At 52.1% G+C, this 16,328-nt stretch overlaps 1 protein-coding gene across 2 annotated transcripts in view; it reads left to right on the plus strand.

Annotated features, from left to right (window-relative positions):
• The window catches only part of DCAF5 (DDB1 and CUL4 associated factor 5), a 507,909-nt gene that overhangs the window by 186,206 nt on the left and 305,375 nt on the right, over positions 1-16,328 (plus strand). For both annotated transcript variants that reach the window (XM_069638590.1, XM_069638591.1), the window contains exon 5: positions 5,064-5,193. In XM_069638590.1, coding sequence (XP_069494691.1) covers positions 5,064-5,193 — 130 coding nt within the window. The remainder of the gene's footprint in view (positions 1-5,063; positions 5,194-16,328) is intronic.

Raw genomic sequence — 16,328 nt, forward strand, 5'->3', positions numbered from 1 at the left:
AAAAATATGCATCGAATATATATGTGTTTGTGTTAAATGGTTCATTTTGTTTGGGGTGGTTTTTTAAAGGGTCAAAACGGGGGGTTAGGGGGAACCCCCCCAAAAAAAGTATTAAAAAAATGCATTCGATACTATTTTTTTCGTTAGTTGGAATTCAATGGGAAAAGTTTTGTTGAAACATTTTTCGATGCAAAGACCATAAACCGCCTGCCACCACCGCCCTCTTACTGATATGTTCGGAGCAGTACCACAGGAAGGTTCTTAGTATTACTCCGTGATCTGAAGAGGAACTTGTAGGTAGCATGAATGCATCTTCTGAATTTTAAAATTTATTATAAGGCCTTACAAAAAAATCACTTGTCAGAGAGTTCAACTTGATTTTTACTTGACTAAACAATTCCCCTTTTGGAATGAGAATAATTTTCTTTCTCCTTTTTAAAAATCATTTTACTCCCAGCTTAAAACGAAATGGGGAATAAAATACTAAACTACACTGAACATCAAAATGTTAACCACAGCTCTACTTGTGGTTGAAATGGTGCGTTTCCTTCTTCATAGCAGGAACTCCACGTTGCAAGTATTAGCAGTATTTTGTTTTTTAATATAAGCTGGGAATGGGAAATTAGCTCTCGTCCCCCACCATATTACATATGGCATTGGATTTGGAAAAAAGGATCATTAACAGACAAATACCCTGATTTCCTCAGCGAGCTGGATGGTCTTGCCTGTACCAGTCTGCTCCTCTACCATTGCATAGGACAGCTCTGCTTTATCCAAATTTGTTTGGCTATTGCCATTTGGTGGCATTCAAAATGCTTGTGCTGAAAAGGTTTTAAGGTTTCTATTTGGCAGGTAGGACCATGTACTCGTAGAAATGTAAGGAAAGACCAATTTTAGAGATATAAGTATAACATGTTTGCAGAGTTTCCACACAGTGGTTGAATGGGTCAGGGAAAGTAAAATGACTAAAGGAAACTAAAAGAAAGCGTGATCTTTTCTACTGGGAAGCTAGTCACCCCCACCACTAAGCTGCCTTCATCCACATGATCTCATCCTCTTTTTTGATGGATTAATCTATGCCAAAGTAATTCTTCCATGCAGTTGTCAGGATAGCAATTATTTCAAGTTATTTGAAGTTGCCACCCAAAATAGAAGGAATGTGTTTAAGTGTCAATGGTTCTCTCCTCCTTGTCAGTCTTTGGGAAAAACAAACAGTTCACAGAGCCGCATGTCACTTAGTTTCAAGGTTGTGGGATCCTGGGTAGGCTATTGGTATTTCTGGGGAGTCGCCATCACTGTAAGAAAATCCACAAAAAGCTCAGTCAGTACTGCCACATGGGCGTCGGGCCCTTGACTTTCAGTGGTGGAACTGCCGAGTCTGGGCTGGAGCTAGGTTGCTTCTGAGACACTGTGTGCTGCCCACTGGTGGCCCTGGCCTTCCCCTAGCACAAGGGTCCTGATTACATTGGCCCCCAGCACACTCTTGCTCTCCTCCACGCTTCCTCAAAGTATGCTCGTACCAATGGGGCATTGCTCTAAGACTCCACCCTCTGAAACTCCTGCTTGGCCTCCTTGATGCTCACTATATGCTCATTCCTCCCCCCATCTACTCCCACAAGCCCCCTAGATGTGAGGCATGTGTTTCCCTCTTTGCTCTTCTCTCTTCTGGCCTTTCCCAGATTATTCTGCTTTCCAGGCCCTCCTTTCACCAGCGTCTTTAGGCTTCTTAGTATCCCTCCTTTCTTACTCCTTTGCTTCTTTTGTCTCCCTCCTCCTTCTTTGCTCCTTCTGTATCACCGCCTCCTCTGATCTTTTTACTACCCATCCTCCTCTGTTCCTTTCCTACCACCTCCTCCTTTCATCTTCTCTTCACCACCTCCTTAGATATTTCTCTTTCCACCGTCTCCTTTGCTCCCACTATCACCCCCTCCTTCCTCTCTTCCTGTCGCCTCTAAACTCCACTTTACCATGAGCCTCTCCTTTCTCCAGCCGATTCCAAACCCACACCATCTCATTCTCCAAACACTGACACCTATGTGCTCCCTGGGACTCTGTCTGTGCATATATGTATTTGTAATATGTCTTTGTCCACACCCCCACCTGCATTGGGCAGGGTTTCCATTGATGGGCTACACCTATGCATAATACTTTGTGCTACGGTGAGATTGATTGTCTCTTAATTGATTCTCTGCATCAGGTGCTTTCACTTTGATGATAGTCTCCCTGCATTTCCCCGACCAAGCCTATACAAGGTTGGTCCGCCATGTTGTGTCTTTTCAAGTCTTGGGGATGCTTGTGATTGTGAAAATTCTGAGCTGGTCAAGCAGAGCTGATGAGGTTCTGCAGTAGTTTCTTCATGGATGGCTCTCCCTGTCACTATGCCGCTAAGCAGTTTTCCTGCTCTTTTCCCATAAGAATGACATTATCTGAGGAATGCAAAGCATTTCTGATTGTGGGCCTGCAGATCATTTCTTCTTATTTTCATATTCCGCAATGCTATTTATAGTCCTCCTAAAAGGACCACGTGTTAATGGGGTGAACATGTTCCTAACCCCTGACCTGGGTTTTTCTGGAGTACCAGGGTTTATTCCCTATACCACACCCAGAATCACAGAAGAGGTTTTGACACTCACCCCCACCTTACATTCCATGGGTCAAGTGGAACATTGTCATAGTGCTGAATTGTCCCTTCATCTGTGGCTCTGAACATATTGATTATCAGTAGGGTATGTGAAGGATCTGAACTATTCGTCCCTTCTCCCGAGAGGGCAGCCACCCCCTTTGAGGCTATGGAGGTAAGCCTGCTCAGCAAGACCCTCCATAGTGGTCTGGGCAAGTGGGACCTCACTAGGAGTGGCTCCCCTGTTGGGGACAAGGACTTCCATTCCAGTACAAAACTCCCGGTCCAGAGTAAATTATCTGCCTACATGGGGTTTGGAAAGACTTGTTACTTCTGTTTTGAATCCACCAAACAGTGACATTGCTTCAGTCTCTTTGTCTTCAGGTAATGCGGATCCTGACCTGAAGTACACAGACAAAGGGGAACAACACACCCCTTTTGTTTCTGATAACGTTCATAAAACCACGAGGGAATTTGAATCGGAGAGAGGGAAACCTACGCAGAGGCGAGCCTCTGACGGGAAGACATCCTGGAGGAGCGGAGCTACGCTAGTCCACAGAGCCGGTGGTGACGTGGAAAGTGAGCAAATTGCTAGCCAGACTCCGGAAGGCTGGCGTCCTGAACAATCAAGAAGCTATGGTCAGGAGAGAGACAGAGACGGTGAAGCGGCCGTCTCGCCGTGGTGGGCCTTGGGCCCATTAACTAACATCGAGACCAGACTGCAGTGGAGAAGTCTGATTCCCAATCATCACATGAGAAGTGTGTTAGCTGCCGTACCAAGCAGCAAAAAAAGAAGGCAAACTCTCCCGAAGAGATAACGCTGTTGAGAGGGGCGAACTGTGATGCCAGGGGCCGCAGAAGATGTAAGGGTTACAGGAGCTGACAAAACCCAAACAGGCAGATGCCCTACCCAAGCCTATGAGAGAGCCACTAGAGAGCCTTCGAGAGCCCTGAACAACTGAGAGACCTTCGTATTCACGGCTTGGAGAGCCACAAGAGGGCTTTGGAGAACCCTGAAAAACAGAGAGACATTTGTATTCCAGTCTGGGAGAGCCACAAGGGTTACAGCAAAAAACGGGGAAACCGGGAGACCTTAAAGCATAATGGTGGAGAAGGCACAGGGGTTACGGGAGCCCAGAAAACCTGAACGATCAGACTCCCTACCGAGGCTCTGCTAAAGCAAACCGGACAGAGGACCAGAGGCATTTGAGGGTCCTGGAACTACAAAATATAGAGAACAGGGAGGAGAAAGAACCTGGAGGGCTCCAGTGTTTAACAAGATAAGGGACCTCATTACGACCCTGGTGGTCCGGGAACTACGGTACCGGTAAGCATGCCGGTACCGTAGTTCCCGGACCGCCATACTACGTCCTGTGCTCACGGGCGTCTGTCTGGTCTGTCTGGTCTGACCTGGTGGGCAGAGCGGCACCCGCGAGCACAGCACGTGGGATGCAGCGGCACCAAATGGTGCCGCTGCATCCGACGTCCCATTTCCATTCAGTCCTATGGGGCCGAATGGGAATGAGGAGTCCCTTATTGCCGGCACCCGCATATGTGCAATTACCGGGTCCGCCGAACTCGCCATGACCCGGTTCTTGCCCATTCGCGGGTGCTGGTAAAAATGCAACTCCGGTGGCAGCCATGTTGGTTTTGCCGGCACGGCTACCGCTAGAGTTGTAATGAGACCCAAGGACACTGTCGAGCACCAAGTAAGAAATGGTGGAATTGTGATAAGGAATACTTGGTTTTCCTGAGAAAGGGGAACTTTATGGAATCTGTGTAAAGACTTAAACTTGGCATACAGAACCTACATAGAGGCTGAGAACTGTATTACAAGAAACGGGTGAAATTTGACAGAACAAGACGATCTTTTAAGCCTTCTTCTTAGAAAAGAGAACCAAGTGTTGGGCCAGGCAGAAACCAATGACAGAAGCTATTGCTTTAGCCTCCTTCTTTTTAAGTGTTCCTAAGTGGTAGGGCCAGTTGGTTATTGGGATTTGGACTAAGGACTGTTTTCTTTTGGACTTGGACGAGCACCCTTACATTTAGTTTTTTGGGCAGGGAGCTTCCTTCATAGCGATAGGGCTAGACAGGCGTTTTATTTTTATTTTGAATAAACACCATTGAACCGAGGCAGTACTCGGTCCGCCTCCTTCTTCTGGTTCGCCACAGGTATCTGCTCTGCACCCTGAAGGGGATATACACTCGCTGCAGCGTTTCATTGTGTGCCAGTGCCATTATTTCACTTTGCGCCCCATTAGTGGCATTGCAAGCAGCACATACATCCTATGTGTTTAGCGTCTGCAAGTTACCTAGCTCAGTAGTTCTGGTCCTAGGGTGCTGTGCCACTGTGCAGGTTCCCTACTTGTATGGCTTTGTTCTTGGGATATGATTCAATGCTCCGTCACCTCCTCATGCTTCCCTCTGCTTTTGTTCCCACCAGATCCCTTCTGCTTGGCAAACTACCCCTCGGCCTTCCACAGTGTCATGTTCAACCCCGTGGAGCCCAGGCTGCTGGCAACGGCGAACTCGAAAGAAGGCGTGGGCCTGTGGGACATCCGCAAACCCAACAGGTGAGCAGCTGCTGCTGGTTTTCTGCATTTGACTCTGCTCATGAGAGCCCAGGCGTTGCATAGTCGCACGGTGGCATCTATTGGGCCGACTCCAGCAACATGTTTTTTTTATTTTAAGCTGGTTATGTAGTCCAGTTGGTTCATTCAGCTTTTCCTGAGACTGGTGCATTGCCACACGTTGCCAAGTAAGAACCCTGGCAGATTGGCACAGCCTGTCATCCTTTTCGGGCCCGCTGCTGCAAAGAGTTCCACTAGCCTGGGTGATTGCAGGAGCTGTTATCAGCGCAATATGTAGATGGTCACTGACCTGTTTTAAGGCAAATGTTCCTCAGGGTGCAGTATAAATGGCAACACGCCTATGTGGAAAGGGATTCCAATCAAAGATGAGACACTACATTGTGATGCGACATAGATTCTTGATTGGATGCTCAGCCAGTACTAGAGCAAATATCCTCTTTTTTATAATTAACCTTTTATTTCATCCGAAGAGTGCCTTTATTATCACCAACTTCCTAAGGTTCCATCATAACCATACTCCCCTTAACTGCTGGGCTAGTATGCATGTCTATGCAAATAGGACGAGCATACTCGTCCTCAGCACATGGCTATGCAAATAGGACGAGCATACTCGTCCTCAGCACATGGCTATGCAAATAGGACGAGCATACTCGTCCTCAGCACATGGCTATGCAAATGGGACGAGCATTCTCGTCCTCAGCACATGTCTGTGCAAATAGGACGAGCATACTCGTCCTCAGCACATGTCTATGCAAATAGGTCGAGCATACTCTTCCCCAGCACATGGCTATGCAAATGGGACGAGCATACTCGTCCCCAGCACATGTCTATGCAAATGGGACGAGCATACTCGTCCTCAGCACATGGCTGTGCAAATGGGACGAGCATTCTCGTCCTCAGCACATGTCTGTGCAAATAGGACGAGCATACTCGTCCTCAGCACATGTCTATGCAAATAGGACGAGCATACTCTTCCCCAGCACATGTCTATGCAAATAGGACGAGCATACTCGTCCTCAGCACATGGCTGTGCAAATGGGACGAGCATTCTCGTCCTCAGCACATGTCTGTGCAAATAGGACGAGCATACTCGTCCTCAGCACATGTCTATGCAAATAAGACGAGCATACTCTTCCCCAGCACATGTCTATGCAAATAGGACGAGCATACTCGTCCTCAGCACATGGCTGTGCAAATGGGACGAGCATTCTCGTCCTCAGCACATGTCTGTGCAAATAGGACGAGCATACTCGTCCTCAGCACATGTCTATGCAAATAGGACGAGCATACTCGTCCTCAGCACATGTCTATGCAAATAGGACGAGCATACTCTTCCCCAGCACATGTCTGTGCAAATAGGACGAGCATACTCGTCCTCAGCACATGTCTATGCAAATGGGACGAGCATACTCGTCCTCAGCACATATCATGCAAATAGGACGAGCATACTCTTCCCCAGCACATGTCTGTGCAAATAGGACGAGCATACTCGTCCTCAGCACATGTCTATGCAAATGGGACGAGCATACTCGTCCTCAGCACATATCATGCAAATAGGACGAGCATACTCGTCCTCAGCACATATCATGCAAATAGGACGAGCATACTCTTCCCCAGCACGTCTGCAAATAGGACGAGCATAGTCGTCCTCAGCACATGTCTATGCAAATGGGACGAGCATACTCGTCCTCAGCACATATCATGCAAATAGGAAGAGCATACTCTTCCCCAGCACATGTCTGTGCAAATAGGACGAGCATACTCGTCCTCAGCACATATCATGCAAATAGGTCGAGCATACTCGTCCTCAGCACATGTCTATGCAAATAGGACGAGCATACTCGTCCTCAGCACATGTCTGTGCAAATAGGACGAGCATACTCGTCCTCAGCACATATCATGCAAATAGGTCGAGCATACTCGTCCTCAGCACATGTCTATGCAAATAGGACGAGCATACTCGTCCTCAGCACATATCATGCAAATAGGTCGAGCATACTCGTCCTCAGCACATGTCTATGTAAATAGGACGAGCATACTCGTCCTCAGCACATGTCTATGTAAATAGGACGAGCATACTCGTCCTCAGCACTTAAAAGGTGTTAATGCTCAAACGTTGTGTTTGTTACAACAAAGACACGAGAGGAGAAAGACCAACTGGGGAGAGAGTGAATGTGGACACATTACCAGGCAGTTGCAAGACCCACTAAGCATTATAGTGTGTGAATGGAGACCAGGGATCCAGGGGTCGGGTCTGTTTTGTTGTAAAAAACATAGTTGTCTCCTAAAAAGCCGGCATAGTTGACCGTGAATCCAGCCTTCCACCAATGGTTTACTGTTCTTTGCCATAGTTTGAAAATCTCCTACTGGGCACTTGAGAAGAAGAACTTAGCTGTGCAGTGGGCACCCGGAAGCAGTGAATGCTGCATGCCAAGGCACGGAGATTATTAACCATAATGCCATCCTCCATGAAAGGCGTCCCTGCTGGAAGGGTTTCTTATTGACTTCCATAGTAGTGTGTAATCAAGTGTCTGGGCTTTCTCTGCGGGCTACACTGGCACCTATGTGGCCACTGCATAACATGGGTCCAGGGCACCATATTGCCTGTATTGCCTGCGGGCAGGAATAGAATGCTATTAGCAAGCCGCTGTGGGGCTGGTCCTGCTGGGCCGTGCCCCTATTTTGGCCAAAAGCTTGAAAGAAGGCTCTGCATCTGGGGGGAAGGTGCGGGGGGGGGGGGTGCCCATCACCTTTTTCAATTGCGTCCAAGACGACTGATGGCGCAGCAAAGGTGTGACTATAACCATTTATATATTGCCAGGTTCATTATTCGTTATGTTTGCTATTTGTGTACTTTTCAATGCATTTCTATAAAACGATTATTTTAACTCTTCAAGCTCAAACATTAACAAATATTTGTAAATACTAAATGTGGTAATGTTTGTGTTGAAGTGTCTTAATTGCAGACTGGGTTCGAATTCTGGTTTCACCGTTGTACTAAGGTTTGTAATTCTAGGCAAATCATTTAATCTTGCTGTGATTTGTCTGCCGGAAATGGGAGTACAATTAAATCAGTCACTTTGTAGATGACGCTATTGCTATATTGTTGCTCTAGTGGCTATTCATATATTGCACATCACAAAGCTATTTGTGTGTTGGCTTACTCATGGCAACTTCTCGTAATGTCACTTTCCATGGTGCCTGGTAATCTGCTTTTCTGTGATGTCACTTCCGATGAGGTCAATTCATATGCAAATTAGGGGCCCACTAGTCTTTTGCCGCACAGGGCCACATACATCCTAGCTGTGGCCCTGGAGAGGAATCTCCCACGTCAGTGCCCTTTATGAATAAGAGTCCTGCAGTTTTGACACTTATGTTACCCTAGAGGTGGATAAGGGACCGGCTGGGAGAAAATTATGCATGCGGAACTGCGCACACCACCAGAGTATACTTCGGATGCACCTGTAGTGTGTACAGTGTCCTGCAAAACTGTTCTGTAAACTTGGCCATCCGAAGGCCACCTTCTGCGGTCCCTCCTGATATGACCCCACAGCTGTGAGGTTAGCTTTCCCCGGGGCCTCGTTTCTCTGTCCTCGCCCCTCTATTGGCTCTCCTCGTCTGCTGATGTGGCCCTGGCTTCTCTAGTCTTTCTGCCTAGCGGCCATCAAATGGAGGTCTGGGTGCGAGGGCAGCAGAGTGGCGAAGTCCCCCAGGCAAGAGGCCAGCGAACTCAGTTCAGGGTGCGAGGGCAGCAGAGTGGCAAAGTCCCCCAGGCAAGAGGCCAGCGAACTCAGTTCAGGGTGCGAGGGCAGCAGAATGGCAAAGTCCCCCAGGCAAGCATTCCATTGGGGTGGCAATGTACCAGAGTGGCGAGCCCCAATGGCAGAAAACCACACAGCTTTAGCTGCCGAAACAAACAAATGGTACAACAAGGACAGAAAGGCAGCCCATTTATTGGCATGGACCGAAACAGTCGGTGCAATAAAGCTTTATGGATTCCTTTCAGTTTTGAGGTAATTAGTTATGCAGTCGGGTCGTTCCTTCTGATTAAAGCCCAGTCGAGGATGCCTTATTCTTTTTAGACAACCGGAACGTGTAGAATGAATGCTCTGAGCACCATAAAAGCCTGCATTCCACACCTCTCCTTTGTTCTCCAGCATGGGGTCTGGCATGGATTCACATGCTCATGAATATTCCCCGTCGTCAGGCTGGGAATCCTCGGTAAAGAAAAAACCAGTATCAGTTTCGTTTCTGATCTGTCTTTCGTAGTAATAACCAATCACTGGTCTCTGCGTCATACTGACCACAGCCAATGACTGCCCTCTACCTAAGCACCGCCTCTGGCAGCCATCTTCAGATTTTTACCGCACGTTCATGTGTTGGGATCCTCGTGCTATTGCTCTCGAGCGTTAGTGCTATTTTTTCGCGCTTTTTCACAAAAACTTCGATTCTTTCGGTCAAAAGAGCCTCAAGCTCCACCGATCCTACATCCGATCAACGGGGACCCGTGTCGGATTCATCTGTGCCCCTCAAGGGTGAAGATTTCGTCGAGCTACACTTCGGAGGACTCCAGAAGCTTCTCAGGCCCGGTCTCGGAGATGGCCCAGGAGAAGGGAAGCTCGACGCCCGGAAAGCTGTTCAGGGCCTGCCCTGGATGCCAGCTGCAGAACGTCTTCAAGGAGGACGAACACTCTTTCTGCCTTTACTGCCTTCATGGGGACAAGACGCACGTGGAGAAGGACTGTGCGTTTTGCGGCAACATGTCGGAACGGACCATGAAGGACCGCCATCAACGTCTCGCCAGCTGGCTGGAGGGTAAGAGCCCGTCTGGCGAGAAGAAGAAGAAATCTGAGCGGTCTTCTAAGACCTTTGAGGGCGCCCCGGCGACGGGGGCCCAACATAAGGCCAAGCACCGCGAGTCCGCTGGCACCGGGAGCGCCGAACGGTCGGGCTCTACGGGCACCAGGCAGGGCGCACCCTCCCCGGCACCATCAACCACGAGCCAACGCTCTGGGTCGGGTAAGAGGAAGGCCGAGCACCCGGCGAAACTCCTGGAGAGACCCCGGTCGAGCTCTAAGGCAGAGGAGGAGCGTGGCAGTGCCCCCTCCCTCAAGGATAAGGCGGTGAGCGCACCTAAGGTGGTGAAGGCCTTGATCCATTCGACCAAGCCCTCTATCGAAACGGTCGCGGCGGCCCTGGCCCAGCCTGTGGAGGCTGCACCAGTGGTGGCGGCCTCGGGGCCCAGAATCTCCCTGCCTCCTCGGAGGGAGTCTTCTTTCGTGCCCATCGATAGGACCCCCGTGAAACCCTCCGTGGGGAAGAAGGGGGGGCAGGGCGTCGTCGTAGATTCGGCCTCAACCTCAGAAGAGGAACTGATCGAGGTCTTAAGCCACGGCCTAGGCGTGGAACAAGACCAGCCCGTCGGAATGGGCCCCGACGCAGGTGACGACGACGACATCGTCGAGGATACCGACGGGGCCCCTGCTCGCCCGTCGGATTCCCCTCTGCCAGCGCCGCAAGACAACTCAGCGGCCATTTTGTTGGCTATACAGTCCTTATGCTCCGAGATAAGGACGAGACTACCGTTACCGACGGAGGAACCTCTCCCGTCGGGGGATCCAGAACCGGGACCTTCTGGTGTTCCCCCTACCAAGAAAAGAAGGATCCATCCACCGCCTCCTTTTCAACCGTCGCGCCCCGTCCAGCCCTCCTCCCCGTCCACCCGAGGGGATGATACGGGGACTGACACGGCAGCGACGGGTACGGACGACGAGGCATACGACGAGGATTTTCCGTCGTCGCCTCCCACCAGGGCTTCTCCGCCCGACGAGATTGGATCGTTCCACTCAATGATCGCCAGGGCATCCGAGCTTTTCCAACTCTGCCCTGAGGAGAAGAAAAAGGAAGGCTTCCTTTACCAACGGCGCGAGGCCAAGAGGAAGACGGTCCTCGCAGTGCCTCTGTTGGACGACATTTGGGATGAGGGCCTTTCCCTCCTCAAGAACCCTTCCACGACGCCAGCGAAAAGAGACCGGTACGAGAAAAAGTACCGGGTCCCGGACTCGGCCCCCCTATGCCTCCGGGCGCAGCCTACCCCGGACTCCGTCGTCTCCGCGGCAGCCAGGAAGAAAGCGGGGGGGGGTGCGGCCTCCACGTCGACTTCCCCGCCGGACGGCGAGGGAAAGAAATTGGATGCCATGGGACGCAGAGTCATCTCGTCGGCGGCGACGACGATTAAAGCGGCCAACGCCTTGGCTATCGTGGCCCGCTACGACAGGGAACTCTGGTACAAGATAGCTCCCCTGCTGGATTTTCTGCCGGACGACAAGAGGGCGGAGGCCCTTGAGATCCTGCAGGAAGGTGAGGTGGCCTCGGACCACGCCATCACCGTGGCGACGGACATCGCCGACACTGGGTTCCGCCAGATGGGCAACGGCGTTTGCCTTCGACGTCGCGGATGGCTCAAGGCTACGGACTTTCGGCAGGACGTCCAGACCAGGGTCCTGGACATGCCCTTCGACGGGAACAACCTGTTTGGGAAGACAGTGGACGATTCCCTTCAGGCCATCAAGGCGGATACTGAGACGGCCCGGGCCCTTGGAGTACTGCAGCAACGGCGGACGCCCTTTCGGAGCGGTGGAGGCAAGGGCGCCTCCAAAGGTTCCGGCGGCGGTTTCGCTTCCTACCGTCAAGCGGCCCGCTCGTCGTCGCAAGAGGCCTACAGAGGACGAGGCAAGTCTGGCGGACCCCGCCGTCGTCGCCAAGGAGGCCAAGGCGGCAAGGCCGCGTCCAAGCAGGATTGAACCGGCCGTGGGGTCGGGCCCCCACCGAAGCACCCCGGTGGGAGGCCGGCTGGCGGGCTTCGTCAGCGTGTGGGAGTCCATCTCCACCGACCGTTGGGTGCTGGACGCCCTGGCCCGGGGCCACGCGCTCGAGTTTCAAAGAAGGTGCCCGCGCGTCCCCCCCGTGGCCAGGAAAGAACTTCACGTCCCTCAACTTCTCCTGGAGGTAAAGGCGATGCTCAGAAAGGGCGCCATCGAACTCGTCCCAAAGAGGCTTCGGGGCTCCGGAGTCTACTCGCGTTACTTCCTCGTGAAGAAGAAGACGGGAGGATGGCGCCCCATCCTGGACCTGCGACGCCTGAACAAGTTCATCAAGGCGCAGAAGTTCCGGATGGTCACCCTCCAGCACGTCCTGGGTCAGCTGGAGGAAGGAGACTTCCTATCGTCGTTGGATTTGGAGGATGCCTACTTCCACATTCCCATCCTAAAGGGGCACCGAAAATTCCTCAGATTCGTGGTCCAAGGGCGTCATTACCAGTTCAAAGCCCTTCCCTTCGGACTACGGTCGGCACCCAGGGTTTTCACCAAGTGCCTCGCACCGGTGGCGGCGCAGCTGCGCCGCGAGGGGATTCACGTCTACCCCTACCTGGACGACTGGCTCATCCGCGCCAAGACGAGGGAGCTCGCCGTGGTCCACACGGCAAGGACCGTCCAACTCCTCACGGACCTGGGATTCTCCGTGAACTACGCCAAATCCCACCTGGTGCCCGCGCAAGTCGCACTGTTTCTGGGAGCGAGGCTCGACACAGTGTCCCTTCTGGCCTCCCCGTCGGAGGAGAGGACCAGGACCATCTTGGGCAAGGTGCAACGGATGTTGGTGGCCGACGCGGCCAAAGTGAGGTCCATCAAGTCCCTCCTCGGGATGATGTCTTCCTGCATCTACCTCATTCCCATGTGCAGGCTCCGGATGCGCCCGTTGCAAGAGTTCCTGGATGCGCGCTGGATCCAGACGACGGGCAGCTTCGAGGAAAGGATCAAGCTCGACGAGAGCTTCCGACGAGCGATACGGTGGTGGGGCACCCGCGCGCATCTGACGGCGGGCATGGGCTTCCAGACCCCAGCCCACCAGGTGACTGTGACCACGGATGCCTCCCTAGAAGGGTGGGGAGCGCACACCGAAAATCTGCACGCAAGGGGACTCTGGCTCCCGACGGAGAAGTCCCTGCATATCAACGTCCTGGAGCTCCGTGCAGTGTTTTGGGCCCTCAGGTCCTTCCTTCCGTCCCTCAAGGGCAAGGTGGTGAGGATCTTCACCGACAACACCACCACCATGTTTTACATCAGGAAACAGGGCGGAACCAGGTCCCCAGCGCTGTCCAAGGAGGCGCAGGACCTGTGGCATTGGGCCGTCGCCCAAGGGATTCTTCTGGTGCCGTTTCATCTGGCAGGGATAAAAAACACCATCGCCGACTCACTCAGCAGGGAGCTGCGCTCGTGCCACGAGTGGGAACTACGGCAGGATCTGGTGGATCGCCTCTTCCGACGGTGGGGCACACCCCAGATCGACCTGTTCGCGACGGCGACGAACACCAAGTGCCGGAGGTTCGCCAGCAGGTTTCCCCAGACGAGGAGCATGGGCGATGCTTTCTCGTTCCCCTGGGAGGGCCTGTTCCTCTACGCGTTCCCTCCCTTGCCTCTGCTAATCCGGCTCGTCACCCAGCTCAAGAGGTCACGGTGCAGGATGATCCTCGTCGCACCTGCGTGGCCGAGGCAGATATGGTTCCCGGACCTTCTGGACTTGTCGGCGTCCCCGCCAATCAAGCTGCCGGCGGACGCGGATCTACTCTCCAGGGAAGGAGGCGCCATCCTCCACCACGACCCGAAGTCGCTGAACTTGCAGGCCTGGCTCCTGCAGCGCTAGAGTTTGGAGGATACGACATACCGGCCGATTGCAGAGAGGTTCTTGCAAAGGCCAGGGCGTCCTCGACTCTTAAATGCTACGGACACAAATGGAAGAGGTTCTCTGTCTGGTGCCACGCACAGAAGATTAACCCTCTACGGATTACGGCTCCCCAAGTGCTGCCGTACCTGCTGACGCTGGCCAAAGCTGGTCTGGCACACGCGTCCATCAAGATTCATCTTGCTGCGATCTCCCGTTACACCAGAACCACGGGCCGGACGTCCTTGTGGTCTCATCGTCTGGTGAAAGAGTTCATGAAGGGACTGTTCAGATCGTTCCCGCCGGTGAAGGCTCCGGCCCCGGCGTGGGAGCTCAACGTGGTGCTGACCAAACTCATGGGACCTCCGTTCGAGCCTCTGCACTCGGCCCCGTTGAAGTTTCTATCGTGGAAAACAGCTTTTCTCGTGGCCATCACCTCCGCACGACGAGTGGGAGAGATCCAGGCCCTTTCCTGCAAGGCCCCGTACTTGACTTTCCACGACACGAGGGTAGTGCTCAGGACGCACCCCTCCTTCATGCCCAAGGTACCGTCGGACTTTCATCTCAACGAACCCTTGGTGTTACCTGTGTTCTTCCCGTCGCCTTCGTCGCCGGCTGAGAGGACTTTGCACTCGCTGGATGTAGCTAGAGCGCTGAAGTTCTACGTGGACCGCACGAAAGGTTTTCGGAAGACGTCACAACTCTTTGTGAACTTTGGACCTGTCAATCAGGGGAAGGCTCTCTCGAAGGCTTCCATCTCCAGATGGCTCTCCGGCTGTATCATGTACTGTCACCGGTTGGCAAACCGACCGCTGCCTGGCCGTCCGAGAGCCCATTCCACCAGAGCGATCGCAGCTACCACGGCGTTCCTATCTGGTGTGCCCCTGCTGGACATATGCAGGGCTGCTACGTGGAGGTCGACGCACACCTTCACGAAATTCTACTGCGTCGACCGGGATTCCAGGGAGGAGTCCAGGGTCGGCCAAGCAGTGCTGCGCAACCTGTTCGCCTGAGGTGAGCCTGGTGAGGAGGTAAGATGCTTAATGTTGAGTTGATGTGATGCTTAATGTTGAGCCTTTGCCACCTCCCGTGGTTGTGCATGTGTGTACTGCTATGTATTCTTTATTCATGAGCATGTGAATCCATGCCAGACCCCATGCTGGAGAAGGAACAAGTTACTTACCTGTAACTGTTGTTCTCCAGCATGGGTCTGGCATGGATTCACATGCGAACCCTCCCGCCTACCCCTCTGCGGCTCTTCACTTGGTCATACTGCCACTTCACGTGCTTCCAAATCTGAAGATGGCTGCCAGAGGCGGTGCTTAGGTAGAGGGCAGTCATTGGCTGTGGTCAGTATGACGCAGAGACCAGTGATTGGTTATTACTACGAAAGACAGATCAGAAACGAAACTGATACTGGTTTTTTCTTTACCGAGGATTCCCAGCCTGACGACGGGGAATATTCATGAGCATGTGAATCCATGCCAGACCCATGCTGGAGAACAACAGTTACAGGTAAGTAACTTGTTCCTTATTACTCTTTCCAGCTCTGCAGCCAATCAGGAAGCTTAGAATCCAGGCTCTAAACACCTGTTGCAAGCTTCCTGTTGTGATGTGTACATACTGGGCAAGGAGGCAATTCACACAAACTGCAGCTGAAGCTCCTCCCCACCCACCCCTGCCAAATTCTGATAGTGTTGGAACCCTCACTGCTGAGCTCCACTGTGTGCGAGGTGACCTTCACACTCATTAGACCACTTACTTCGTCAATGGTCACACACACCTTACAATACCATAAAATAAAGTCCACTGTTGTGGGCTCTAATGCATCATTTTTACCCAGCGAGGGTACAAACAATCTGATTGGCCTTCGCCGGGTTGTTACCTGGCTGGATAAGACTTACCCGAGTCCCGTAGTTCCATCCCTTTCTTCCCCGGCTGCCATGGACAGGGAGAAGGGACTACCTGTAGTCCCTTCTCTTGTTCCATGGCAGCCATTTTGTTTAACTTTTTTCTATTTTTTTTAATGGCCGCCATGCTCCCATCCCTGGCGGCCATTTTTTCCCCTCTAGTTGAGAAACGGTCGCAACGCTGTGTCTCAACTCGAGAAAAATTGCTGCTATTGTTTATCTAGAATTTCCCTTTTTTTTTTTTTTTTTTGCACCCCAGACTATCAGCAGGGAATCGGCTACTGGCGACGGTGCCTTTCTCTTATGCTACTGAAAGTGACGCCTCCGCGTGAGAGGAGCTTTGTCTTTTGATTTCCTCTATCGGAGCACTCTTCTCTGCAATATGCGAGAGTTTTAGAGGCCTTATTTGTACCCCTTCTCTAGACCAGAGAGCCTACCTAGAACACGCGTGTCATGGCTTTATATTAGGATGTCTTCACATTTGTT

Source organism: Ambystoma mexicanum, chromosome 14 (genome assembly GCF_040938575.1).
Source record: "Ambystoma mexicanum isolate Mex_15411 chromosome 14, UKY_AmexF1_1, whole genome shotgun sequence".
Lineage (NCBI taxonomy): Eukaryota > Metazoa > Chordata > Amphibia > Caudata > Ambystomatidae > Ambystoma > Ambystoma mexicanum.